General features: G+C 40.5%; 1 protein-coding gene across 7 annotated transcripts in view; it reads right to left on the bottom strand.

The window, feature by feature from the left end:
* Positions 1 to 293: 293 nt before the first annotated feature.
* The window catches only part of WDR37 (WD repeat domain 37), a 78,887-nt gene continuing 52,588 nt past the window's right edge, over positions 294 to 26,592 (bottom strand). For all 7 annotated transcript variants that reach the window (XM_025205764.1, XM_025205763.1, XM_025205762.1 and 4 more), the window contains 3 exons: positions 6,484 to 6,618; positions 5,951 to 6,065; positions 294 to 4,255 (listed from right to left, as the gene is read on the bottom strand). In XM_025205764.1, coding sequence (XP_025061549.1) covers positions 4,124 to 4,255; positions 5,951 to 6,065; positions 6,484 to 6,618 — 382 coding nt within the window. In that variant the 3' untranslated portion in view covers positions 294 to 4,123. The remainder of the gene's footprint in view (positions 4,256 to 5,950; positions 6,066 to 6,483; positions 6,619 to 26,592) is intronic.

The raw sequence follows: 26,592 nt of genomic DNA, 5'->3' as shown, positions 1-26,592 counted from the left end.
GGGCGTTCCGGATAGCGCGTGGTCTAGCTATAAGCTGTGGTAGCCTATGCTAGGAATCTAGCTAGAGGCCTAGGGGTCTGTCCAGACAAGACAGGCGATCAGGCTGTCTTCCTGAGTTCGGGAGCGTCTGGGGACCCTACGCTGAGGCGCGCAGTCCCCTTTATAGACTCCCTAGCCAATCAGGGTCCCCCCTTGATGAAACATTCTGGAGGCCTCAGCATGCTGGTCCAGCCAGTCACGCTCTAGGGGCAACTTCTGATTGGTTAGGCTACTAGCGATCACGCACTGTCCGCATGATAGTGCAGGTTAAGGTCTCATTCGTCCGCCACTGCATCACCAAATACCAGTCACGGGTAGCCATGTCACTTAATGTCTTAACCAACAATCTGGTGGAGTCACATCACCTCCTGACAAGACTAAGAACCCCTTTTAATCCATGTGCTTTGAAACAGCATCATAACAAATTACAGTACACAGGTTCTATTTTCTGGGACAGCCTTAGCCCTTTTTCAGCAGCATTCTGCCCACCATGGCTTGGAAAAGGAAGCAGACTTGAAAATAGAGGGGAAATGTCATTTGATTGCTTTCCTGTGGGCTAGAACAGCAAAGTAACAATAATACTGATGTAATATGTGATATACCACTAAAGAACAACAAGTTACAAAACTTTGTTGTATGATTTAATGCATTTTCAAATATAATGAAGAAAAACACTGAACATCTAAAAACAAAATCATCAAAGTAAGTAAATAAAAAAGTGGTTCCACATATAAATTCAGGATTTTGTTCCAAAGTAAGTTGGTTTTCACAGACTTGGGTAACAACAACAACAAAAAGATGTTTCACACCCAATTTTTCTGATTCCAAAGTATGTACAGAATCTGAATCTGAAAATTGATGTGCATTGCTTGAAAGAAAAAATACACACACATACATACATAAAAGGTTCTCAATTTTGCCCCATGATGCATCCTTTGTGAAAGCCTGCATCAATACTGAAAATGTAACAGCAACTTTCCTCCATTTTATGAAATGCTGGACATAACTTGTTCAGTGCTAAACAATTCTCTTTTGAACACTCAACTGCTGCAATCCTCGGCTACAACTCTGAAATGTTTACAACCATTTAGTCAATGTAGCACTATCCATTGCTGTCACTCACCTGCAACTTGTGGAAAAGACATTTATGGCCTTAATATTAATCCAAGTAGCACAGCAAAAAAAAAAAGATAGTACAGTAGTTCAACTGATCAGATATTAGGTGACTCCTAGGAACCTGGCTCTCTACACCTTGGTTGATTTTTTTTTTCAGTGAAAATTATTAGTAACCTCATTTTTTCATGTCAGAGCTTGGCAGCCACTGGTAGTGATAACAACTAAACTTCATAGACTTTACTGGTCCTAGCTCTCTCCATATATATGGCTTTTCTGCTACAAATATTAGAGAAGCTTAAAGACAGTTTAAGTGGGCAGGACCAAAATATGGATCTTTATTCCAGCCTATGTTTTTGTCAAGTCTGTAAACTTAAAGGGCGACTCATCGCTCAAAAACACTGTCTGTGGATCTCCTCTGATTCTCTTAACTGGAGTGCATATAGTGCATGTGAATATTTCTCCCTATCCAGAATGCACTTGTTCTAGTATATCTCACCTTTGTGCCCCTTCCTCTTCAACAAAAAATGAGATTTTCTTTTCCCCAGAGAACATACCTGCAGACAAACACCAAGCCAGTACGCATGCTCCAGAGTTGAAAAAAAAAATCAGTTTAAATTCAAATTTCCAAAGTGTTGAAAGCAAAAGCAACTTGAAATTAGAAACAACTCGACAGTATTCTTTAAAGAAGTCTTCTGCTACCAGCAGGTAAAGCCTACATTTGCTCACCTCAACCTTTTATTAGTAATTATTGTTCTGTGGCAACTCTAGAAGACTTCCTACATATTATATATATGCTGTAACTCAAAAAATCAAGTACTGTACTTAAAAAAAAAAATTAAGCTTCTTTAAGACTCTGCTCTATGCATACATTCTCAGTCGCTCCATTAACTACCTAAGCCCTGTATTACCCTCTTGGTTTTATGTTCTAGGACCCCAATTTTCTCATAATTACTCAATGGTGCACTTATCCTCCCATCTCCCTCCACACCTTGTCTTTGTATATTAATTAAAAAGAGAGCCAGTTAACAAATCAGCCTCTCATCTCTGTTCTAAACAGTGCTGTAGCTCAGCTATTGCTTCATATAATCATAAGAATGCGATTAAAAGATCATAATATAGTATATAATGGCAATCTACTTTAAACTCTATTAATCCTATTACAAGAACCCACCCTCTGATTACTTTGACCCTTCATCTTATACTGTGATATGTCAGACAATTTGGAGCACTATTTCCCTTTAGCTAAAAGAAGGTAGGTCTGAAGCACCCTTCAATATAGCCTTCCCATCCCTGCTGAAAATGTCAGCTGCCACATACATTTACTTACATGATCAACAGCAAGTGCAACAAGGCTAAATGTAGTGAAGAGAAAAATTAGAGTAGTATCTCTTGAGAGTAAGGGTGGAAAACATACAGAATTATTCCCTTTAGGAATGAACAGGGGCTAGAGCAGCCCTAGCTACAGCTGAAAGAACAAAGGTGACAGATGATGTTTACTTGTGGTATTGCCCCATTAGCCTTAAGTGTTAATTATCTTAAAGACCACAGTTAGTATGATTGTCTTTCCTCTCACCCAAAAGACAGTACTTCAGCCACGGATCCAAAGTGCTTTTTTTTAAGCTACAGAGATTCAATGTAATCTGACTGAAATTCATTTTTGAGGTAGTACTCATATACTCTGTATTGCTGGCTCAAAACAAAGGAAATGAACCCATTTAAAATATGTTTACTGTAGATGTAAAAAATAAACAACATTTTCTTTCTGGGTAGATCACCAAAAAAAATAGCAAATCCTTCTTACAAAGGTCAACTAGCATGCACTGGTAAAGTCATCAGAAATTTTCATAAATGGTTTATAACAGTCGCTATAAACTAAAGTGCTTTAAAATTTGCTCAACTATGTGGGCATTTTTACACGTGCTCGGACGATTAGAATGTGGCAGGGCATTAATCGAGCCTGCTGGAGCGTTCTAATTGGAATACTCCAGCGTGCTGGACTGTCTCATGTATTCAGCGTCCCCGCATTTCAAAATGGCGATGGTGATGCTTTAACCAAAGCTTGTTGAATGAGCTTTAGTTAAAGTGCCCTGTCGCCATTTTGAAACACGGGACACTGAATATATGAGATGCTGTGGGTGCTTTAATTAGAACGGGTCCCAAAAGCTGCTCTAATTAAAATGCCCTCCTCCCTCCACACGTGTACAACACCCCTAGATTTTAATGATTAGATTTGGGATTGTTGCTAGTGACAGATGCTACAAGATCCAAAAGAGCTTTGTACATAAAGGGTAGAATGAACATTTCCTTGTTCTTTGTCAAGAGAAATGTAAAAAAAACCCAAAAAAAACATTCGGAATGCTGTAATTCTGCATTCTACGCACACTAGAAGAGGTTGCTCATCCTTTCCTTCCCAAACCTTCTCTCCAATAACTAGAATAACATGGGAGTTGAAGTTACACTATACTGCAGTACTAAAAATCATAGATGCAAAGAAATGTTAACCGTCCTACTACTAGCAAAATTCACACTTCAAAGTTTAGCCCTGCAGATTCTTTAACACAAGGCAGATATGTAGTTATGGAAAAATGTAACAGACTACTATATATTCTTCATAATAAGTACATACATTTCACATTTAAGTCACAAATTTAATGCCCTACTGTTCAACTATCAAATGCTGAATAACTTAGAAACACGTATGTGCTCTATATAACTATGAACTTCCTTTCTACTGACCAACGGGTAGTAAGATATAAAAGTTCATACACAAGACAATCTAATTTTTAAAAAAGTCACATTTCCTGTACATTTCATGCAAACTGTGCACAATGTGGTAACAAGAACAACATTTGCAAAGCACTCTGTTCAAGGAAGAACTTTTACAGCAATGACAGACTAATATTCAGAAAAGTCTGCATAAAAGTTTAAGAGTCCATGGCCACACAAAATGCAAAAATTCTCCGCATTTTTATTTTTCTTGTAACAATGCAGGGATGTTGATGTTCCAGCCAATTGCCTGACGATCAAACCCACAAGTAAACAGGTTACAGATTGGATGGTCTTCACTCCACGCAGAACAGCATACCATTCTCCTATGGCCCTATTATAATTTCAATAAATAAGTCACTGTTACACTATGCAACACAAAAGTACAAGCCTCCCTAACATACTAGTTATATACTGGTAAGGCACTACTGACCTAGAAAGACAATTAGTCTAAATTTCTAAAATATTAAGTTGTAAAAAGAAATCAATTTAGATTGTAAACATACTTTTCCTTAAAAAGTAAGTTTGGATGAACTTTGTTTCATCGTATATTCATTATAAAAGCATACAGTAGTCTAACGAAAGAGAACACAACTATGAAAACTTTCAAACGGCACCCCCTTCACTATAACCCGTACAAACATCATGGTTGACAACTTATCAAGTACCAAGAAACACCTCAAATGAAGCACTCTTCAAAGTGCTTACTGCAATCTGTTATATTTTAGAACAAAAATAGAATTCTACCATATTGCAAAATGTTGGTTAGCTGTACACACACCCACATACACAACCACCCACCCAGTTTCTACCATCATTTAGTAAGCTCTGGAAAGCTATATATAGCATCTTTCATTCAGATAAATGGCAAAAGGCTTTCCAAAGTTCACTAAGTGATGGTAGAAACTGGGTCTAAGTGCGCCACTTAGGGTGGAAACGTAGCAACGGCTTAATGGCATGTATCAATTATATCAACAATTATTAAAATCTGATAGCATCCAATTTAGTTTTGTGAAGTAATTCAGCCCTCAAATCAAGGTGGTCAGTTCCACCTAAGGCAGCAAGGAAAACAAAGAAAAGTACTAAAACTTCAGGAAACCTTGTAAGGGTTAAACTGTTCTTAAATGGCTTTTCCAAAATTCACTGTATCACTGTTAAACAGCTGTTGCATCCACTCCAACTGTTTTACTGAAAACAGTGAATGATGTGGTTCATATACTGCTTTTTTATATTCCCTACATGGATGTCATGACAGATATTTGTAAAATGCTTAAAGGAACTAGAAAATTATGTGCAGTTACTCTAATTTTTCAAGGGTTGTTTTCAGAATGAGTGACATGTTACTGTTCCTATGTTTTTGCCAGACTTGTTCACACTCTGTGTTGTATTCGCTAATTCTATGAGAGTTGTACCATATTATTCCCATTGGCCCTACTAAAGTCTATTTAAAGAAGAGAAATGTCTTTGGCAGTATAGTAATCGATATTACTATACTGTAGGTACAAAATGGTTATCAGCACAAGTAGAAAAGCGTTTTTGAAGGTCAAGTTGTAGAACTGACATTGTCTTTTTACTTGTTATCCTAACAAAGTTACTAGGTAGTTGTTGAGACAAACAGGGATTTTTCAGAGTAGATCCACACAAAGATATTTTAGATGCTCTCCAGATTTCGATTTCAAATGTTTTTCAGATCCTTAGTCTCATTTCAACTACTTCAATACATAGAAAGATGTGTAACATTTTCTTTGTAGATTCAGTAAACTTAAAGATTAATCATCTGATTGTTCAAAATCTGCATGAAGATTTACTAAATCTAGAAAAAGCACAAAGTTCAATTCAAAGCACTGACTTTCAGTAGCTGACAAAATTTTAACTTCAGAATTGTATTAATTGATTTTATTTAATCTGCATGTTTACATAACCCTCCAAACATCTTCCAGCACTCCAGCTCTGAACTATAGAGCCTAAATATCCACGTTTTATCCTTTAAAAAAAGCCAACATACATATGGCAATAAAAATCCAGTTACCTGTCTGTTACTGCGAGGAAGCCTTGCTAATCGCACACCTGACATGTCAAATAATCTAACCTGTCGGTTGTCATGTGGAAGGGCAATGATTCTTTGGCCAACACACACATTAATCCTGCACAGAGGAAATAAAAAGTAGGTTATGTGCAGAACCATGAGCCTGACAAATAAGAATTGACAGTACAAGATTGAGTTCACTGAATGTGATGTAGCTGAGTATTTACTATTTAAATTTAAACAGTGAAATGAATGTATTATATCATTTAAGTTGTTTTCTAAAGCACTAGAATACTGCAACAAGCTTAATTTTGGACATACCTATAAAGATACTGCATATACAAAGTAAGCATCTACCACTAGCATCAAAAACCCCAGAAAAGGAACATAACCATTATAAAGAAGCATTATAAAGAAGCCTCTAGTTGTTGTTTTTAAAAATCCCACTGTGTAATGTTAGTCTAATTTTTAGTCACCGAGTTTTTGTTCAGTTTTGAAAAAGTGTATGTTAACATTAACAACTTGAGAGCACATACCTATTTACTGCAGAGTCTGTACGGATAGTTGCAATAGGAGATCTCATATTTTTCAAGTCCCAGACTTTTACAGTGCGGTCATCACTACCCGAAACAACGTTGTCACCCACAGTGAAAACTGCTGATGTCACAGTGCTAAATAATTAATTAAATAAATAAAAATAATAATGATGATTTAAGACGTTTTAAATTAACTAGAATTTTTACTTCAAATTCTTCTTGTAACTATTCTTATGCTTTCTTAAATATGTACCTTACAATAGGTAACTTTAAGCTACAGTGCATAAAAATTAAGAAGAAAAATCTTCAAATATTATATTCTCAAATAAGTCCTCATTTGAAGCCCATCTCTTGGGATACATATAAATGCGTTAATCAAAGCATTACTCCAGTGGTAGAGAGATGTACTAGAGGAACTGATTGATCTTTCATTTATAAATTTACAATTTTATAATTAAAGATGCCTAATGAAGAAATCTTTGCTAAATTTTAGTCACCTCACAGAATACAGAGTATAAAATGGAACAAAGTATGCATTTAAAATGTAAAACTGAGAAGACTTTAATCATTTATTGTATACAGATTCATTTATTGTATACAGATGGTAGATACACAGTTGCAGATGTATTTCAGTTACTGTTACAAGATTTGAAGACCATCAGTTTTTACTATTGGTTTGACAGTCAGAAATCAAAACAAACAGTAAGTGATCATATTGGCCTGGATCATAGGAATCAGCTAATGACCGGACCTATTATATCTTAATTAAAGGCAGGACAGCCAGAAAAAATTAGATACAAGGATATATATAAAAGATAGATTAGACATTTATAAAGTCTGCCTAATAAAAAAAAGCCTCTACAAAATGGAAATGTACGCGAGAGAGTAAGAGGTTCACATATACATACATACATATACATATACCTATATATGAAAGTGAGCAGGAATAACAGTATATTTCACTGTTAAATAAGTGACATACCTGGGATTTGGACTATTCAATTTTACTTTAGTACTAGATATATGAAAGTTCCACCTACACAACTTGATAATAAAGCATCTTCATCCTTCTAAATCATTAAAGCAAGCTGCTCAACTCTATTTCTAAGTATGCAATTTAATGACCTATCCTGTAGCTAGGGTCATGCACATCAATTTCTTGAAATTTAGTAATTTAATTTAAGCTGTCAATTGTTACTGTCATTTCTGTTGTACTGTGAGAATTTGAATTCATGTCCTATTCAGACTGCTGATTGAGATTAGCACTATGCAGGTCACAATGGACTAGTTTATGCAAGCCTTCTTAATTTAAATTGACATAAAATTAAGCTCTAATTAGGTTTAAAGTCCATTGTATTAATGATACAAAGTTTCTTCATGCAATATTAGACTGCAACTAAGCTATCCAGGGAAATTATACAGCATGGATCTAAGGTCTTCACTCAGCCTTCTGGGTATTATGTGCTTCAGCATAAAAAACATGAGCATACACATCCAAATTTCACTTTAGGGGCATAAGTGCTTACGAACCAATCTGTTTTCTACTGACTGGTTAAACCAGGGTGGACTGCCCTACATGCCGGGGAAGGAAGTTTCATGGTCAAGAATTCTTGTCGATGGTATCTTTTACTGGACCAACTGTATGGTTGGCATAGACGTAGGAATAGTACTCTCCTTCAGTGACTTCAGAAGAAGAAATTTCTTTTTATTTCTTCTCTCTCTTGCTTCTCTCTTTCTTTCTTCAAAATAAACCTCTTCCATATTATGTAATAGTGATGAACAAGCAGCAAGTATTTCCTCTAACTTATGCTATGAATACCTGGTTTTTGTATACTGCTTTGCTAGCTCGTTATAGCCATGAAACACTTCAGTAGCAAATGTGTCGTGGAATTCCTGCCCACTGAAAAGTCATGACTGAAATCTTTTATCCCTCCTGGATTTCCACAATTGTTAGTGAAAGCATACTGCAGCTGCTTCCATATTCCTGTACTAAGGAGTGGAGGAGGTATAGCACATGAGAAAGGAGGACAGAGAATTCAAGTTTAGGCAAAACCCTGCTGTAATTTTACTACAAATGTATTTTAATATATTTTTTCGTGTGCACATTTTCCAGCATTTGAATATGTGGAAAAAATTGCCATTGTATTTCTGAATATAGCAAAAAAACCTGAAAGTTTAGTTAAATTCCTTTGAAGTTCTAGTAACATAAGAAAACTCTGTCGTCCAAATAGTTCCACTACTGATCATCAATTACCTAAAATAGCACTTATAATGCTTGGCCCTAGAGTTACAGATTTTCACTGAAGTCATTTCTAATGGAAAAATCTTTTAAATAAGTTTATTTATAATTAAGGATACAAATGTACAAATCAACACACTGTACTCTGTATACGCAGTATAATGCTTCCCTCTATATTACGGTATGAAATCATAGATAGGCATGGTGGAGTATCACACACTGAAGCAGAAAAGTGAACACAGCATTTCCTTAATCCCTCCTCCTAACAGGTGGAATGATTTTTCTGTTGCAAGAATCAGAATAAATATGTAACAAATGATTGAAAATTCCTCCAGTTTGTAACACCTTCTCAGAGCTATGTTCATTTTTATACAATCTTTGCTTTGGTATTAGTTCATCACTTTTCCTTACTTAAAATAGTTAAGACTTTTAGATCAAAGTGTTTCCAGTAATGCTTCTTGTATTTTAGATGAAAGCAATGCAAAGTGTTAAAGGTCCAACACAAACTGGATGCCAATTTGAGGTTAATTCTAGATCCCAGCCAATCTCTTAGCAAATGTCAAGAGAAGTCATCTTTCCTATTCATTATGCCTCTTCCCTTTCCCAATTTTTCCACTTAAACTATTCTATAACAGGCTGTTGGAAGCAGTAGAGAGGAGTTACAAAATGAAGATGCATTGTATTGCTGCCCAGTTGTCAGCAGGTAGGTAAAGGCAGTGCTGGTAAGCCAAGAGGAAGGCCGCCAGGCCGTTTCCAAAGCCATCTTTAAAACAGTACTAGGTTTAAATACTCTTACATCTCTGCCTACAGCACCTCAAAAATCAAACTTTGCATGCACTATGAAGGTACACTACAATACATGACAACTTTAGAGTACGTAACATTTTATTTCAATATACGTGAAACTGTAATAGTGCTTTAAAAAAATCAAGCTAATCAATACAAGAAAGGATGCAAAAGCAATGTCAAGGTTTAGAGTTTAAAAGCACAAAAAGCAATGAGTTCAAAGTCAAGGTTTCAACAGCAATTAGTGCATTTCTGAACTGCATAATGTATTTTAAAAAGCTGAAATTCAAGGTACCTGATTTAGATTTGTGTAGGAACTATGAACACCTTGAATTCAACATTAAGAAATGCTATACTTTCTTGTATGAATGATGTAAGGGTAACAGAAAAAAAACCCATTTATATTAAGACTGTACAGACCAAGAACAATATTTTTATAACCTAGTCAAAGCTTTAGGATAGAGATTGGCTCTCTTTTTAAAGACATTCAGCATCTAAGCACAGAAAGTGTGCTTAAACTATGAGTAGGTAAGCAAGTTAACCAAGTGCCAGCGGCTCCTTTAAGGTGGAACACATTCAGATAAACAGTTAAAAACGGCATGGAAATTTAAATTCATGAATGCATACAACTAATGCAACTCACTTAACAGAGTGCGGGCAGGTGCTGTGCTAATCACTTTTCTTATGCACTTCAAATCATGCTTCATCTACAACCCCCTACTACTGCAATTCGGGGCTTCTCTTGAGAGGGCACTGGCATATTTTTATTGAAACAAAACAGGAATAAAAACAAAAAGCCAACATTTCTCACTTATACACTAAAGCAGGGTTTGAATTAAAATGGCAACTGAGATGGACAGGAGGGGTTAGACAGAGGAACCAGGAAACGTGAGCTTTTCCCACATGGAGACAAAGGTTAAAAACAGTTGTGCTGAATATATAAAGTTCCAGAAACAAAGGGAAGCGTGAATTCAACATTTTCTTCACTTTTTCAGTGGATTCTGGTCTCCAAGTCATCCTAGCTAAGTTAAAACTGTGGTTAACATCCCCTTGGCTAAATTAATAAAAAGTGTCAACAAAAGATCATTAGACCCGGTGTTAATGGAATGCTAAAAGACATTAGGTTTTTAATAACTCAAAAGGATGACAGGTATTGTAGGACATAAAAAAATTGGCAAAGAGACAGTAGTCTTATGACACCTTAAACTGTGGGGCCCAGTGGGAGTTTGGTGTGTTACTACTATTCTCCAGAAAAGCTTCAGACTATGCCAAACCCCAGCAAAACTCATTTATCTTGTCGTAGCAAGCAGCCGAGCATGTACTTCCAGCTGACAGCGTGGCACTTTCTCACCACACACCAGTGCCCGATCTGGAACATTCTGCTCCCTCCGTGGGTCTCAATCAACGGAAATACTGTAATGCTAGCACTCCTCATTAGGACTAACAGCTGTCTCCCCAGTCACACAGAGACACAAAACTGTTTTGCATAACAATCTGCTGAAATTTCACACACAGGGAAAAAAAAATGATGTTGGAAATGTTGGACCATGAAATGCTGATGCAGAAGGCTTTTGGCACCGGATCAAAAAAAAATTAACGCTCCCATTTCCATTTTTATTTGCAGTTCCGGCTATTTGAGAAGGTGTTAAACGTTTAACAGCGCTCTTTTTATCAGAGGACAAGAACCATATATTTCTGAGTGCTAAATATCACGTGGGAAATGCTGATTGAATAATAGTATTTAGCTCTGCTTCCTTAAGAAAGCTGGGCTTTCAAATACAGAACTAGATGGTTAAATTGAATTTTGGCCATTTAATTATTAACTAACCACTATAAGGTCTCGTATGTTAAAAAAATGAAATCTAGAAACGTCAGACAATTTTTTGACATAGACTATGTCCTCTGAAACTTATTCTCCAGATACACTATTTAGCAGAAATCTCTCTTCCGGCCTCTGGCTCGTGGTATAACAAAAGGCATGGATCCACAGACCTACATAAGCACTCCAATCCCATTGGCTTTTGTGGGAGTTAGATGCTATATACAATTGCAGACATGGGCTTAAGCCACTGTCTATGCCAAACAATCCTCCCAAGTGCAGACTTACTATTAAACTCCCCTAGCTGAGAGCCTTTTTAATGGCAGAGATCTCCAGACAGAGTAAGCTATATTGGCAAAAAAAATCCTTTTGCTAATACAATTGTATCTACACAAGGGCGTTTGCCAGCATAGCAGTAAAAATCAGGGTGGTGAAAGCCCATGTAAAAAAGGCTCCCCAGGCTCACATAACTGTTTCACAGCACTGCAAGAATAGTGTCAGCAACCCTCAGACCGTCGGTTCCTTCATTTAACCATAAGGGCAATAAAAGAACAATCATTCTGGCCAACCAAAATGCATATGTTAAAAGTATTAAAAAATTATATATAGGCATACGTTCCAATTTTTATTTCACATATATACATTAAAGGTATACATTCCAGTTTTTTAAACAGATCAGTGCTGTAGCCTTTTTTGTTCTTGGTTACTGGAATTAAGATTTCAAAAGGCCAGGCTTTGGTCAACTCTCTCTACAATCAAATGACACAGCAGCATTGTTGCTAGGGTTGGGGGGGGCGGGAGCATTTTTAGATCAAGCAAAAGAAAGTCTAAGTGAATAGAACATTCAAAGCTACGTTTAAAATAGGACTGTTTTGTTTTGGTTTTTTTATAAACTTGGAGTCTCCTGGAAAATGAGCCTCAAAAATCCACAAATGCTGCATTAGGTAAAATGAGAGTAGTGGACACACACTGCCGCCACAACAAACACCGTTGTGAGCAGACAGCAAATAATTCTAGGTGGGCAACACCAGGGCTGTCCAACTTGCTTGATCTCACGAGCTGAATGACTTGCATCTAGCAGTGGAGCAGTGTCTTGTTGGTTCAGTTCCAGACCCAGCGGTGAACACTGCCACTACTCGCACCTCTTTTTCCCTGCCACATATGTATCACTTGTAGCAACCAGAGACCCTGAACAGTGAGCAAGAGGCTGGCAGGAGGTGTGGAGGAAGGAGGTGAATGGCAGTAGCATTTATCCCTTGAGTTCAGGAGCTGTGCAGGCTGCAAATTAACCCCTTGAGGACCACAACTTGGACAGCCCTGGCCTAAGCAATGCTTTCACATACCATATTTTGTCAAATATAAGATTACCATGAATATTACATGACCCCCCCTCCCAATAATTAGATCCTATATATGGAAAACTTAAAAAATTGTTATAATTTTCCAGGTATGGAACCTAATTACTGGAGGTTTGCCTTGAATTTGTCCCCTCACACTGATACAGCAGGGAAAATAAATCAGGGGGGTAGGGAGACAGGTAGCCCCCTTGCCCTCTGCTCCCCCACCCCAGCTATTTCCCCCTGCAGCCCCTGCCCCACCTCCTTGCTGTCGGACCTGCTCTCCCTGCGCACATGGAAATGAGGGGCAAATTTGAAAACACTGACTTTTAAATAATCATGCCTGTAGTAAATTCCATATCATACCCATAGACTTAGCTCATCCAGAATCAATGCATTTTACTGTTTCTGAGAATGCTGCAAGTTTTAGTGCAGGTACTCCATTAACATATTTTTAAGCAGCACTTTTGTAACTACTTATATAGAGTACAAATTATGCATGACATTAATCCAAAGCCAAACAGCTCAAGATTTACCATACAGTTCACGGGACCGGGCCCTAGCAGTCAACAGCGTTTCAAGCCACAGTGACCCCTACACCTGAGCACAGCTCAGTATGCCTATGTATATCAAATATCTCCCCACAAAGAAGCTGTGTGCTAATTAGCCCCCATTAATGACTGGAACCAGGTGTTCTCGTCACCAGTCCTGGGCTGCTTCAAAAATGTATATGCAGAAGAGGCTTAGGACAACCTGGACCAGCTCCACCTGATGCAGGGTGGGGCCACACTAATCATATGTGACACGCTGAGAGAGGATGAGACAGAAGGATTCTGGGTGAACTTTTTGGGGCCCCACTTGGTGTTAGTTGCCAGACATTTAAGGCTGGTGAAGAAAAAGGAATCGTTGGAAATGGGAAAGAAAAAGGCGTAGCTCAGCTGTGGGAGTGAAGTGTAAATCAACATGTATGCAGTGCAGTGGGTCACCATGGCTATAAAAACAGTCGGTGCTGAGGGGGACTGTGCTCAATGGGCACTACCATATATCTAATTCAGATGGGCTGCACTAAAAAAAAACAAAACAAAACAAAAAACAATGATTTGGCGGATTTGGCTTGGAACACAAAACATTTTACTAAAACAAAACAAAACAAAACAAAACAAAACCTATGTCTGTCCAATATGGGTTTCATAGTCATGCTCAGTGTTGGCTGCATTTAGTCAACTTCTAAATTGGTTTCCATTACTAAGCATATATTGCTTTTGGCAGCAGTTTAATGATGGACAATGTATTTAAAGATGTTTCTTTGTATGCAAATGTAAAACAATTAGGTGAAAAAACTTGTCTTCCACCCCAAAAGTTTAGTGATGTTTATTTTACTGAAATACACATCTCAACACTTTTAATAACTCCTTCCTGTCTCAACTGAATCTGCTTGGGGAAAGTGGTGGTGGGGAAGATGTACTGGAGAAGCAACCTCAGATTGTCCTCAATTTTGGTTTCAGCCTCAATTCTGAACTGTCGTTTTCTTCTCATACTTAGCAGTTTTTAAATTTCATCCCTACAAGAAGACCTTAACTTTGCATCTCTCGTCTCCCACCTTTACAGTGGTTCTTGCCTGATGACATCCAAGGACCAGCTCTCTAGATTTCAGCATGTACAATGCATTACTGCCTACATTCAATATCCCTCCAACACATCTTCAAATTCTCAGCTCGCTTCCCGCCCCTCCACCCCCATTTTATCACACCAGTAGCATACACACTTAAAATTATGCACAATTCACTTTGTTTTGTAACTGCATCTTTACTTTACCTTTAATATACCATCTTTACTTGAATATACCAAAGCCTGCTCAACCCATCACATTTTTTCCTGACATACATATACGATGTGAAAAGTCATTTTAAAAGTATCCACACAATTGCCCATAGGTTTTCTCTGTTTGCCCACTGCACATAGGTTTTCTCAGTTTATTTGTTTGATTCACAAGAGTCTCTCGCCAACCTTAGTTCTATCACGACTGATTCTTATTCTAATTCAGATGACGCACATTACTGGTCCTTCCATAGTACATGCAATAAGATAAAGAAAATAGTTACTCAGAACGCAAAGAAGCACTTCCTGTAGCAAATTCCTAATTTTTATTTAATTTATTACAGATGCCAGATACTTCCGTTACAGGAAGTTATAATTTAGAACTGACATTTTCATATGCTTATGCCCTCTAGACAGATGTAAGAAAAACAGCACGATACAGATTCAGGATGGCTCTCCCGGTTAAAACCATGACAGTCAGTACACATTTCTTTGAGAGAGGAGAAAGTACAGTTCACCAAATCCAGATTGGAATTATAAATTTCTCTCTCAAATCATATGTAATCAGCTAACATGGGATTTTAGATGCTTCCCTCTTTGTTTGGTAACAGGATTTAAAAAGGGAAATAAGACATTATTTAACAAACACTTTGGTTTATAAACCAAACTTTGTTGCACTCACATGGCAGCAGTGATAGAAATCTTATTTTTTTTCCTCTTTACTGGATTCTAAGACAGTCAGAAGGAGAGAAACATTTACATTTGTTGAGAGAAAACCCTTTATGGTTTTTCCATTCAAGTGCATCTCAAACTGTCCTCAATCAATCTGAAAACTTGTCAAACAGTAAACTCTAGGTCCACTTATAAAATACTGTCATCAACCCACCTGCTGGAGAGGCTTAATGGCCAGTAACTGCTTCAACTGTCAGTTCTTTTATTATAGCAACTGCAATGAAAAAACTAAACTAAGGAAACTTGTACTCAACTCTGTAGAGAGTACCAAACCCATGGGTGCAGACTGACTTAACACCTGAACTGAGTTGGAACCAGTTCACAGTTGGCCCTGTTCAGAGGTCTCCGGATGTACTGTACATTGCCACGGGTTCAGTCCAACAGTTGCTTTTTTGGCATTTTAATGCTATCAAACTACCACTAAGGAGTTGGAGTGACTACCCAACTCAGCATGCCGTGCAGTGGTGAGGGCCTCCCAGAACTCCCCGAGCAGGGCAGGAATCATCTGTCCCTCCCCACCTACCCCAGCCTCCCCAATCAGCCTAGGATGCCCCAAAGTCTGGTCAATTGTCAGGAATGGAATGAAGCTGACCAGCAGCTTGAGGGGGGAAAGTGCTGTTTAAAAGCAGTGTAGACCAAGGGGAGCCCCCAAAATACCCAGGCTCTTGGGAACCAAGAAGGGGTTCAGGGAGCTCTCCCTGCTCCCACCTCACCCCAAGTCAGCCTGGGATGGTGCAGACTGGGTCAAGTGCAGATAATATAGGTTAGGAGAGTTATGATTGTGTACTGTGCAGGGGTGATTGGTGGGGGAGAGAAAAGGGGGCAGCACAGCAACAGCGCAGTGTGGGATGCCTGGAGGCTGACCAGACATTAGTCATGGAAAGCTTGTTAACACTGAATCACTTAATGGAAAACTCTCTCAAAATAACACCTAATTATCGTGCAATACTTCTGAAATGCTCCAGGAGTTTAAACAGGGGCTGAGGTGGCGCTAGGATTCAAAGCTGACAGCCCAGAGGTTGCAAGTTCGAAGCTGTAGCAGAAGTACTCATGGCACAGCCCTGTCGGATTCCAATGAAGAAATCCAGGCCTAGGGTCAGTGAGGATCTAGTCGGGGAACTTCTGGAGGGACTGGACGTATTTAAATTGGCTGGGCCTGACAACCTCCCCCCCAGAGTGCTGAGGGAATTAGCAGAGGTCATTGCGGGACTCCTGGCATGGCTTTACGAGCACTCGTGGTGCTCTGGTGTGGTGCCAGAGGACTGGAAAACGGCCAATCTGGTTCCCATTTTCAAAAAAGGGAGGAAGGAGGACCCAGGGAACTATAGGCCAGTTAGTCTTACCTCGATCCTGGGTAAGCTTTTTGAGAGAGTTATCCTGGCGCATGTCCATGAGGGGTCAGCAGGGGAGGTTATGCTTAGGGGCAACCAACATGGGTTCATTAGAGGCAGGTCCTGTCAGACCAACCTGGTGGCCTTCTACGACCAGGTCACAAAATCCTTAAACGCAGGGGTAGCAGTGGACCTAGTCTTTCTGGACTTCAGGAAGGCCTTCGACATCGTGTCTCACCCCATTCTCACTAAAAAAATTAGGCAACTGTGGCGTTGACACCTACACAGTCAAATGGATCACTAACTGGCTGGAGGGTCGCACCCAAAGAGTAGTGGCGGACGGGTCATTTTCGACCTGGAGGGATGTGGGCATTGGGGTCCCCCAGGGCTTGGTCCTCAGGCCTGCACTGCTCAACATCTTCATCAGCGACTTGGACGAGGGGGTAAAAAGCACCCTGTTCAAATCTGCAGATGACACTAGGACATGGGGGGGAAGCGGGCACGCTAGAAGGGAGGAATAGGCTGCAATTGGACCTAGACGGGTTACAGGGGTGGGAAGATGAGAACAGGATGGGTTTCAACACTGACAAGTGCAAGGTGCTGCACCTGGGGAGGAAGAACCAGCAGCATACCTACAGGCTGGGGAACTCCCTTCTCATCAGTGCAGAGGCAGAAACGGATCATGGAGTCATTATTGATGCCAAAATGAACATGGGCCGACAGTGTGGGGACGTGGTCAGGAAGGCCAACCACACCTTGTCATGCATCCACAGATGCATCTCGAGCAGGTCCAAGGAGGTGATCCTCCCCCTCTATGCGGCACTGGTCAGGCCGCAGTTGGAGTACTGCGTCCAGTTCTGGGTGCCGCACTTCAGGAGGGATATGGACAGCATCGAGAGGGTCCAGAGGAGGGCCACCAGCATGATCGAGGGCAGCAGGGCAGGCCCTATGAGGAGAGGCTAAGGGACCTGAATCTGTTCAGCCTCCACAAGAGAAGGCTGAGCGGGGATCCAGTGACCTGTTACAAACACTTGGACGAGGGGGTAAAAGCACTGGGGGAGTCCCTGTTCCCCCAAGCACTACCAGGAGTGACTAGAAATAACAGTCACAAGCTGGCAGAGGGTAGATTCAGAGGCGCTACTTCCCAGTCACGAGGCGCTACTTCACAGTCAGGGCAGCTAGGACCTGGAACCAACTTCCAAGAGAAGTGGTGCTGGCTCCTACCCTGGGGGTCTTTAAGAGGAGGGTAGACGAACACCTTGCCCAGGACATTTGCCTGCCATGGCAGGGGGTTGGACTTGATGATCTGCTCAAGTCCCTCCTGACCCTACCAACTATGAATCTGCAAATTCTGCTAAATACCTTGTCACACAAACACAAGAAAAAGAACGGAAGGAGTTTAGGCCTTTTTAAAGTGGCTTCTATGTCTGGACGCTTGCAGTTTAAACTGCATGCAAAACAGTGCAAGTGTTATGTCTGGTCTGCTCCTGGTGTATGAACTTCTGTATTTACTTGCACAGTTTTAGAACTAGGCAAAAGTACATTAAACATCTGATTCTAGCATGCTTAACAATTCAGGGCCAAGAATTTATTTTCAGTGCCTAAGAGTATGCCAGGAGAGCTGCAGAGAAACACACATGATCCCTGTCCAGAAGAATTTGCAAATATTTTTCATATTCAATGGAGGATTAATAAAAGCATTTTTATTGAGGTGGAAAGGATTACAATAAAAAGGGTCCTGCAGTTATTTATTCAAGTCTTGGCTACAGAATGAAGATACATTTTTTAATATATGTCATTTAACAAATTTCTTCTGGGTGCTGCCACAGAAAAGCATTTGAAGGATTTATGAAAATAGTGTCAAGTTCCAGATGGCATTCCATAGACAGGGGCAGTGGGTATGCGGAGTGCACGAGGGGGATAACACACAGAACTGCAGGCAGCCCAACCAGTTGTACCAGTGTCATGTTTAGTCCCATTTAAAGTTTTACTTGCTCGCAACAACTTGTGGAAGGCTTCTACAAAAAGGGGAATTTCACTCAAAGAAATAATCTGCCTGTATTTTAAAGCAGGGATAGGAACTACATTTAGATGTGCATCTTAATCTCTCTCTTTTTATTAGATGAAGTTTATAACATCCAGGATGAGTACTATTAGACTCCGATAGCGAAATATGTGAACTCTCTCTCTTTCCAGGCAGCACAAGTCTAATGCCATTTTCTGCCTGAAAAGAGATTTTTTTTTTTTTTTTTTTTTTACACATCACTTGGTTTTTCCAGATACAGATGCAGTCAGATTGGCATTAACAGCTTCTGATTTAGCAACCCTTAACAACACTAAATATCCCAAATTTGGACCACTGAAGAGGCTTTCTATAATTAAGGCAAAAGTTGGACACTTACTTGCCCTATAATCTTTCATAAAAAAGGCTGTTGGAGATTGAAAGATGGAGCTAGAACCAAGGCATCTACCTGTGGGGGAATTGCTTGGATTGCCACAACTATTTCTAACTACTAAATCTACAAGATGGATTATCTGTTGTAGAGAAAGTTATCTAGTTTATCCTGAAAAAAGCTTGTAAGCAATGCATGCCCAAAAACAAACTGCATGACAGCTGTTCTGGCTGCTATAACATGGGCATCTATGTCTTCTTGTGAAGTCTATATTGATCTCTAGAGAGAACTCAATCTAAATACGAAGGGGACAAGATGGAGTTTTACTTTATTCACTTCTTCAAGAGCAAAAGGGAATCTGGGCACCTTCAAACTCACATTCCATTTTTAGCAACTCCTTTAGTCTCAATTACTTTCAGGTTATCAAGTGGTCTACAGAGATAAGATGCATCAGCTAACTGGAGCATGGCAATCCACTGCCTCAGGTACCTGGTGCAGAGAACACGAGCTTGATGCAGTCATCTATCAAGCTGTGGCTTGGGCAAAGACACCTTCTGAAGTCACGCAGCTCACCGAAATCATAAACATGTTCAATGTCAACAATACAGGTTTACACAGGTTCCGTATGTACAAATTCGCTCTTATGCGATGACCCTTTTTATACCAAAAATTTGTTATATGCAAGGTAAATTCACTCTTATGCGACCAGTGTGGTGGAAGCCTGTCGCTCAGGGCAGCTGGTGCCCATGCTTCTGGAACTGCAGCTGCCCCGGAAGCAGCGCAACGCTACGTGTGTCCCACCGCAAGGTGGGCAGGAGGCACAGCGCAGCCCAGTGGCACCGCTCCAGGAGCAGCTACAGCTGGGTGCAAAGTGCAGCATGCAGCGGCAGCCACCTGTCTACTGTTGGCAAGTACCAAAATTGTCCTGTAAAAGTGGTAGAAATGGGTATGGGGGTCAGTACAGTCGAGGTCTTGGAATGTATCCCTATTTGATACATTGTAAAGTGGGTTCCCTTTATTTGAATTCAAGTTATGTGCTCTTTTCCAGGAACACACGTACAGCATAAAGTGAGGGAAGCCTGTTGACAATTCACAAATGGTGTGGCTATAGGCACTAGGTGGCCAAAGGCACTTGATTGCTAAAGCATTATTATAATTAAAGCTTTGCCTATCCAATACTTGCACTTTTTCAAATATTCCTACATAACCACAAAACAGAAGTTATTTATATTACCACATACTAGTCAAATGATTTATTGTGCTTGTCTATTACTCGCACTTCACTTGTGTGCACCTGTGATTTATGGTCACCTGCCTGCTACCTACTTGCAGCAAGACACAAGGCCTTGACACTTTAAGTCTCTGTTCTATACCAGGGTTTCAAATTTTTGGGCCATGGCTCCACAGGGCTGGTAAAGAAGCTATGAATTTAGAGGCAGGGCCTGCTCTAAAATCTGGGACACAAGAGGCCTGTTTGCAACAAGTCAGCAACAGAGTGCAGGGGACTGACAGCTTCATTAACCTCTGCTGCTATCCCTGCTGCTACCATATCCAGGTCTGGCCTGCAAGAAGCCCCACAGTCCAGAACCAGCCCACGTTCTATACAGGTCATTACTTGGGTTTACCTACAAACTACACATAAGAGATCTGAAGAATTGTGAGATTGTTACGCTGCGTGTTGGGTTTCAGATATGAATCCCAAAATGTATGTATCTGCATGCACACCATTCGCATTTACTCTGGCTGTATGCAGCAGTTCAGGTATTAACTGGAGTACATTGGAAGGGCTGTCACCAGGATACAAGGAAAGGTGCTTTTCTATTTTAAAATGTGCCTCATTTCAGCATGGAGTTTCATAGGTTGTTTCAGCAGCTGTCCACAGAGGGTCTTGTCATGCAGATTGTTAACAGACCAGTATGCACGACTTTAGTTTCTAGGGCTTAAGAGCTCAGTAGAAGCAATGACTGGGGAACAGTCCTCCGGGAAAAAAATGTAAAGAGGAAGTAAATTTTAGCTGATCTGGGGGTGACTTCTGTGAAAAAAATCTCAGCAAATGAAGACAATTCCTCATTTTTACATCCGTCTGAAAACAGAGTTTTGTTTAAATTTGATAAATATCATGCTGGTTTTCACATGTTTTGTTTAGCAGCCAGTGCAAGAACATGAAATGTTAGCAGTGCGTTACTGGCGCTCTTAGATACTGCCCAAGGAAGGCAAAGCTCACGTTGCGTGTAACCTCCCCTGTGTGTTTCTTGGTTTTCAGGAGTTGAAGCACTGTCCCCCTCGCACTGATACACAAATGCTATGTTCTGAAAGAGTAACAGGGTACAAGTGCACAGCCTTAAGCTTTTGTGGAATTTAGTTTTTTGGTATTTTAAAGAAAGCAGTTTCTGAAAATCTCCATGAACAGCACAACTCTTCCCTCTCCCATTTCTTCCCATTCCTTGGCAATGATTAAATTGGCCAAGTTTAACTCTTTCACTGCCCTTGCATCATCTACTCACCTCTTCGGTCTTTACCTATCTGGAACAGCACAATTATCCCTTTTGTGTACGCCCTGTACAGACACAAAAATGGGGGTTGGCATGCAATGCACAAGCTACCTTTGAGCGTGACCTCTTATTCAATGGGAATTTATTGAAAACCATTTGAAAACAAACAAAAAACAAAAAGTAAAAAAGGGAGAAGGGGAAGGAGGGGCAGGAACACAGCTCTAGTCAAACAAGGTTTTCAAAAGCAGTGTATAATAACCCTTAGTCCAGTCAAAAACATTGTCCCATGCATGCTGGCTCCTAAGTAGCTATGCTAAGAGGCTAAAACTTCATGCTGCATGAAGCTTCCCTGCCCCCCAATGTGTTCTCATTCATCTCACTGCTCCAACCTCCCATATTCCCCATATCTGCAAAAAATAAGTTACAAGAAACTGAAATGTTACCAGCAGCTCATGTAAGGGGGCCACGTACCAAATAGTTTTGCAACTTGCTTTCCTTTGATCATCAGTCCAACTACCCAGCAAATGGTTTATGAGAATGAGTTGCGATTACATGATCCTAACGGCTTACTAAAGTCTTTCATCTTCCTGTTGTTAACACCAGTTTCCTAGGCAAAGCTTTTTAAATCCACAGGAAGACACTAGCTTTACTTTAAAACGCTGTCCTTAAATCAGAAATGTTGGTCTTAAGGCAAAATTCCCAAAAGGAACCTATGCAGAAAGCTTGAGAACATACTCAACACATTTTCTTAAAACCTGCCAGGGTGGCAGTAAGTCCTCTTACACGGTATTCTTTGTCAACAGATCTGAAATAACAACTTTACAGAGATCAGTGTCATCACCCCCATTTTACAAAGCAGGGAACTGAGGCACAGAAAGACTATGCAACTTGCCCACAGTCAACCAGCATGAGAACTAGGAACAAAAACCAGGTCTTTTAAGTCCTGGTGCAGTGATCTACCCACTTACCTATACTGCCTCTCAGACTCAAATTCATGGCACATAGTTGGAACTCTAGTTCAAACACCGTATCACCTTAACCCACCCAGATTTTGTAATCAACTACCTGCATGCTCCCTAACTTCAGAATCTACATTTTGGAGAACTGGTTTAGCTCTTGCTGATCTAAAGTCTAATGTCAATAACTTTCAGAACTGAACATGCAACAGGGAAGCTGGTACTCTGTACCAGCTGGGAGATGCTAAGGCATGATACCTGCCTCACAGAGGAGGAAAAAAGTTATTTCAAAAACAAATCTGTAAGACTGGCTTTTTTAAACCTCTAGTTGCACGGATTTTAAAGCACCTTGACTCTTCTTTGCTACAATAAAGAGTATGGAATACCACACAGCATTTATATTAATGAACAAAACTACAGTGGAAATTCAATATGGCATATTCAGTGGATTAAACAGTAGAAGATAGGTTTGAATCTGGTTCTAAACAGGGAATCGTTTTTAGGCAGATGTATTTCTAGTAGATACCTGCATGAATGTGTTCTTGGCCCTAGACTATTTATCATTTTTATCAATGATCTGGAAGAAAAGAACCACTGGTTAAGTTGGCACAGTAAAGAATGGGCGCTGGTAAATATCAAAGAGAAAATGTCCATGATACAGATACAGTGTAGTTGGATCGCTTAGGCTGAATCCACTCATTTCCAGATATTCCTTTCTACCGGAAGAGATTTCTTTTGACAGAAAAAATAGTCCAGTAGCTGGACTACTGATGTTCCTAGACTAAAGATGTTCCTACAGCCCCGTGGCTGGAGAGCTTCACAGGCAAATTTTCAGGCCAGGGTAGGAAGAGGGCTACTCCCTGGGCAACCCAGTATCCTTAGGTGAAACCATTAATTGGCAGCCTCTCTCTGCCCTGCCTGAGAAGGGGGCAAGCTGTGAAGTTGCAGCTGACAGCTATTGAAAAACAGCAGCTGCTGAAAAGCAGCAGCTGCCAGAGCCAGGAGGATTTCTGCCCTAAGAAAAAGCTCCCAAATCCCACCAGTTGGCTGACTGGCGGGATGGGACATTCTCCCATGGTGGGAGCCCCTCCAGTTCTCTCTTGCAGAAGAATAGCCCCCGCTCCTTGCACCCCTCCAGGATCACTGAAGGACTGCAGGGAGAGGGGGGGAGCAATCAACCACTGCAGCAAGGCCCCAGGAGCCCTGCAGTAGAGGCACAGCGGCCTGCTTCATCACGCGTTGCTCCAGCCTGACCTACAGCAGTGCAAGGAGCGGCAGAGGCATTACACTGCAATGGCTAGGCTTCCGAGTCTTGCTGCTCTGGCACAGCAGCCTGACTCGCTTCACCGTGCTTTGCTTTAGCTCAGCTGGCTGGTGTGGGCAGCAAGAGGAAGCCGGAGAATCTGGACTGTGGGAAAGCTTCCTCACCCTTGGCTCCCAGCCCCTCCAGCTTGCCCTACCTCTCCCCCCACCTCCACATTCAGCTGACACACAGGGACAGGGATTTAAAAGCCAGAAAAGGCTGGGATTCAGACAAGTGGAGGCTTTCCTCAGCCTGACTGCAGGCTCCCCCTTGCTGCCAAGCTGAGTGGGCCAATCAGGAACCAGGTCAGGAAGACTTTCCTGGAGCCCCACTCCAACTGCTAGCTTTTAAATCACCACTCTGCTAGCTAGCAAGGTGCCAAAGGGAAGCTAGAAGTTGCCTTCCCAAGACTGGGGTCACCCCTGTCTTGAAAAGGTGTGGGAATGAGGGGAGTAGCACCCATCACTCTTCATGAAACTAGAGACTGCTCAGTTCGGGGAAGAGCCAGGGAGTGGTGACTGCTACTCCCATCATCCCCACACCTTGTAGACATGGGTGACCCCAGTCTTGGGAAAGCTGGGAGCCCTTCCCCAGCTCCACTTCTCCTGGTCCCCAGGAGGAGTTAAGCCACAGGAAAGTCTATAGGCCTTCAGGTCTCCCAAGGGGCACTCTCTCTGGAGTGATTTAACTCTATTTGTTGCCAGGTTATTTTTCCTCTGGAGCAGTCATTTTTGCTAAGCACCCTCTTTGCTAAGCTAAACAAATCAAGCACTTTCAATCTCATCTCATGAGATACCTATCCCCTTTGGCTGCTCCCAGACTAAGAACCACTATAAAACGGGAACTTGTCATTACTCAAGTGCATGACTTTGCACTTCAAATTGTTAAGTTTCATAACTGTGCTCTACTTTGGAAGGTTAGCTAATTCTTCCTGTATACGAATCCAGTTCTCTTAAGTATCAACAATATCCCTGCTTTGGGACTTCTGCAAGCTCTATAAGCAAACATTCAGTTATCGTACCAGGGTCACTAATGAAAGTGTTAAATAGGATGGGTCCCAAGACAGATCCCCAAGGAACACTAATAGTAACCTACCTGCTAGCTGATAACTCCTTTTAATGTTTTCAGTTGTCATCTCTCTTTTAGATGACTCCTTATCCACTTTACAATTGTAACACTGACCCCATGCTCTACAATTCGGTTAATAATTTCCCATGAGGCGCCATGTCAAAAGCTTTGCTTAAATCTAGATAGATTAGATCCACTGTATTGCTCTTGTCTAAGTAGTAAGTTATCCCTTCATAGAAGAATATTAGTGGCCTGACATGAACTTTGTTTGATAAAACCATGTTGCAGTTTATCCTATTTTCTATTCAACCACACGTCCTTGATTATTCTTTCCTTCATTATCTGTTCTAAGACTTTGCATAATATTGAAGTGAAGCTAACGAGCCTATAATTCTTTGCATCACTTTTCCCATTTTTTTAAATACAAACAGTATTTTCTGTTCTTTATTCAAAGGGACAGTTGACAGATTCACTGGAAGATGTGCTACAGGAGCTACTATATCTTGTGCCAGCTCTATCAGTATTCTGGGATGGAGATTATCCAGGCACCTCAACTATCACAGCAGTAACCTAAATTTTGCTTCCACATCAGATATAATTTCTATCATCTTGTCCTTATTCCCATTTGGTATCCTGCCATTTTCCTCATTTATATTTTTATCCTCATATTAAATGAAAGCAATCTATCTAGTACTTGGGCCATACCCATGCGAACCTTGACCTCCGCACCATCTTCAGTGCATGCAAGACCTACTTCTCTTGTGACTCAATTTATGACTGATGAAGCTTGTGCTGTTTGTTTTAATTTTCTTTGCATGGTCAAACTCAGGTAAGCCGATGGCCATTCTGATCAATGAGGAGAGAGATCAATGAGGTCAAGCCTCCCCCTCCCCATTCCATAGGAGAATTAATTAAACCTTTGCAATACTTTAGCACATACTGTGGTGGATTTCCACCATGGGAAATATTTAAAATCAAGAATTCTAGAAGATTGAGAGCCACAAGCAGAGCAGTTAGGGATCATGTTAAAGCTCTGAAGGTACAAGTTCCAGCCCTGTTCTGGACTCATGCCAAATGCCACCCCCAGTTGACCCAATCGTTACAGGTGTCGGGTCATTCAAGCTGGAGTCACAGGCAGCCAAATATTATCCTATCCAAATCCTGTGCGCCACAGAAATTGGTCTGCCTTAACCATATATTAGTACAAGTGGCCACCAGGGCTAGATGGCCCTTCACCCCTGGCCTACAAAATACACTTTAACTGAAAGACCAATTAATTCTGAGAAATTCAGTGGCTTATATTATGCATGGAGTCAGACCAGATGATCACTAGGGTCCCCTCTTCTGGCAATATAATCGATGAAAATCCTAACAGAGCTACCACCCTTTTTTTGTGGAAATGGGACTAACATTTTATGATGGGCCTAGAACACCAAGAGTTAATCTAGAAACCTATTGACTTCTCTTGATAATACCTAGTATGCATGAATCAAGTTTATTTTGTATGTTCTCACACTAAATTACCTCTCCTAAGCAGAAAGTAAGAATTCACCCAAAATAGTTTTTAAAAGTAAACTGGTTTTCTACAAATATGATTATGATTTTGAAGAGTTAAAAACAGTTTAAGAGCACATGCTGAATCTTCAGTGATTCTGAAAATAGTATCACACTTCACACTAACAGATACTGCAAGTTCAAAATATACTAGATCAATAAAATTTACTACTACATTCAAGAAAAACTGAGTTTATGGCTGTATCTATGAATTCCTTTCAAATCAAGCTTATCAATTCCCGATTTTTTTAAGCATTAAGTGTATGCCTGATAAAAAGTCT

This window comes from Alligator sinensis, unplaced genomic scaffold (genome assembly GCF_000455745.1).
Source record: "Alligator sinensis unplaced genomic scaffold, ASM45574v1 scaffold370_1, whole genome shotgun sequence".
In the NCBI taxonomy this organism is placed as follows: Eukaryota; Metazoa; Chordata; order Crocodylia; family Alligatoridae; genus Alligator; species Alligator sinensis.
The sequence above is the reverse complement of the archived record's forward strand: the minus strand, read 5'-3'. Positions and strand labels throughout refer to the sequence as shown.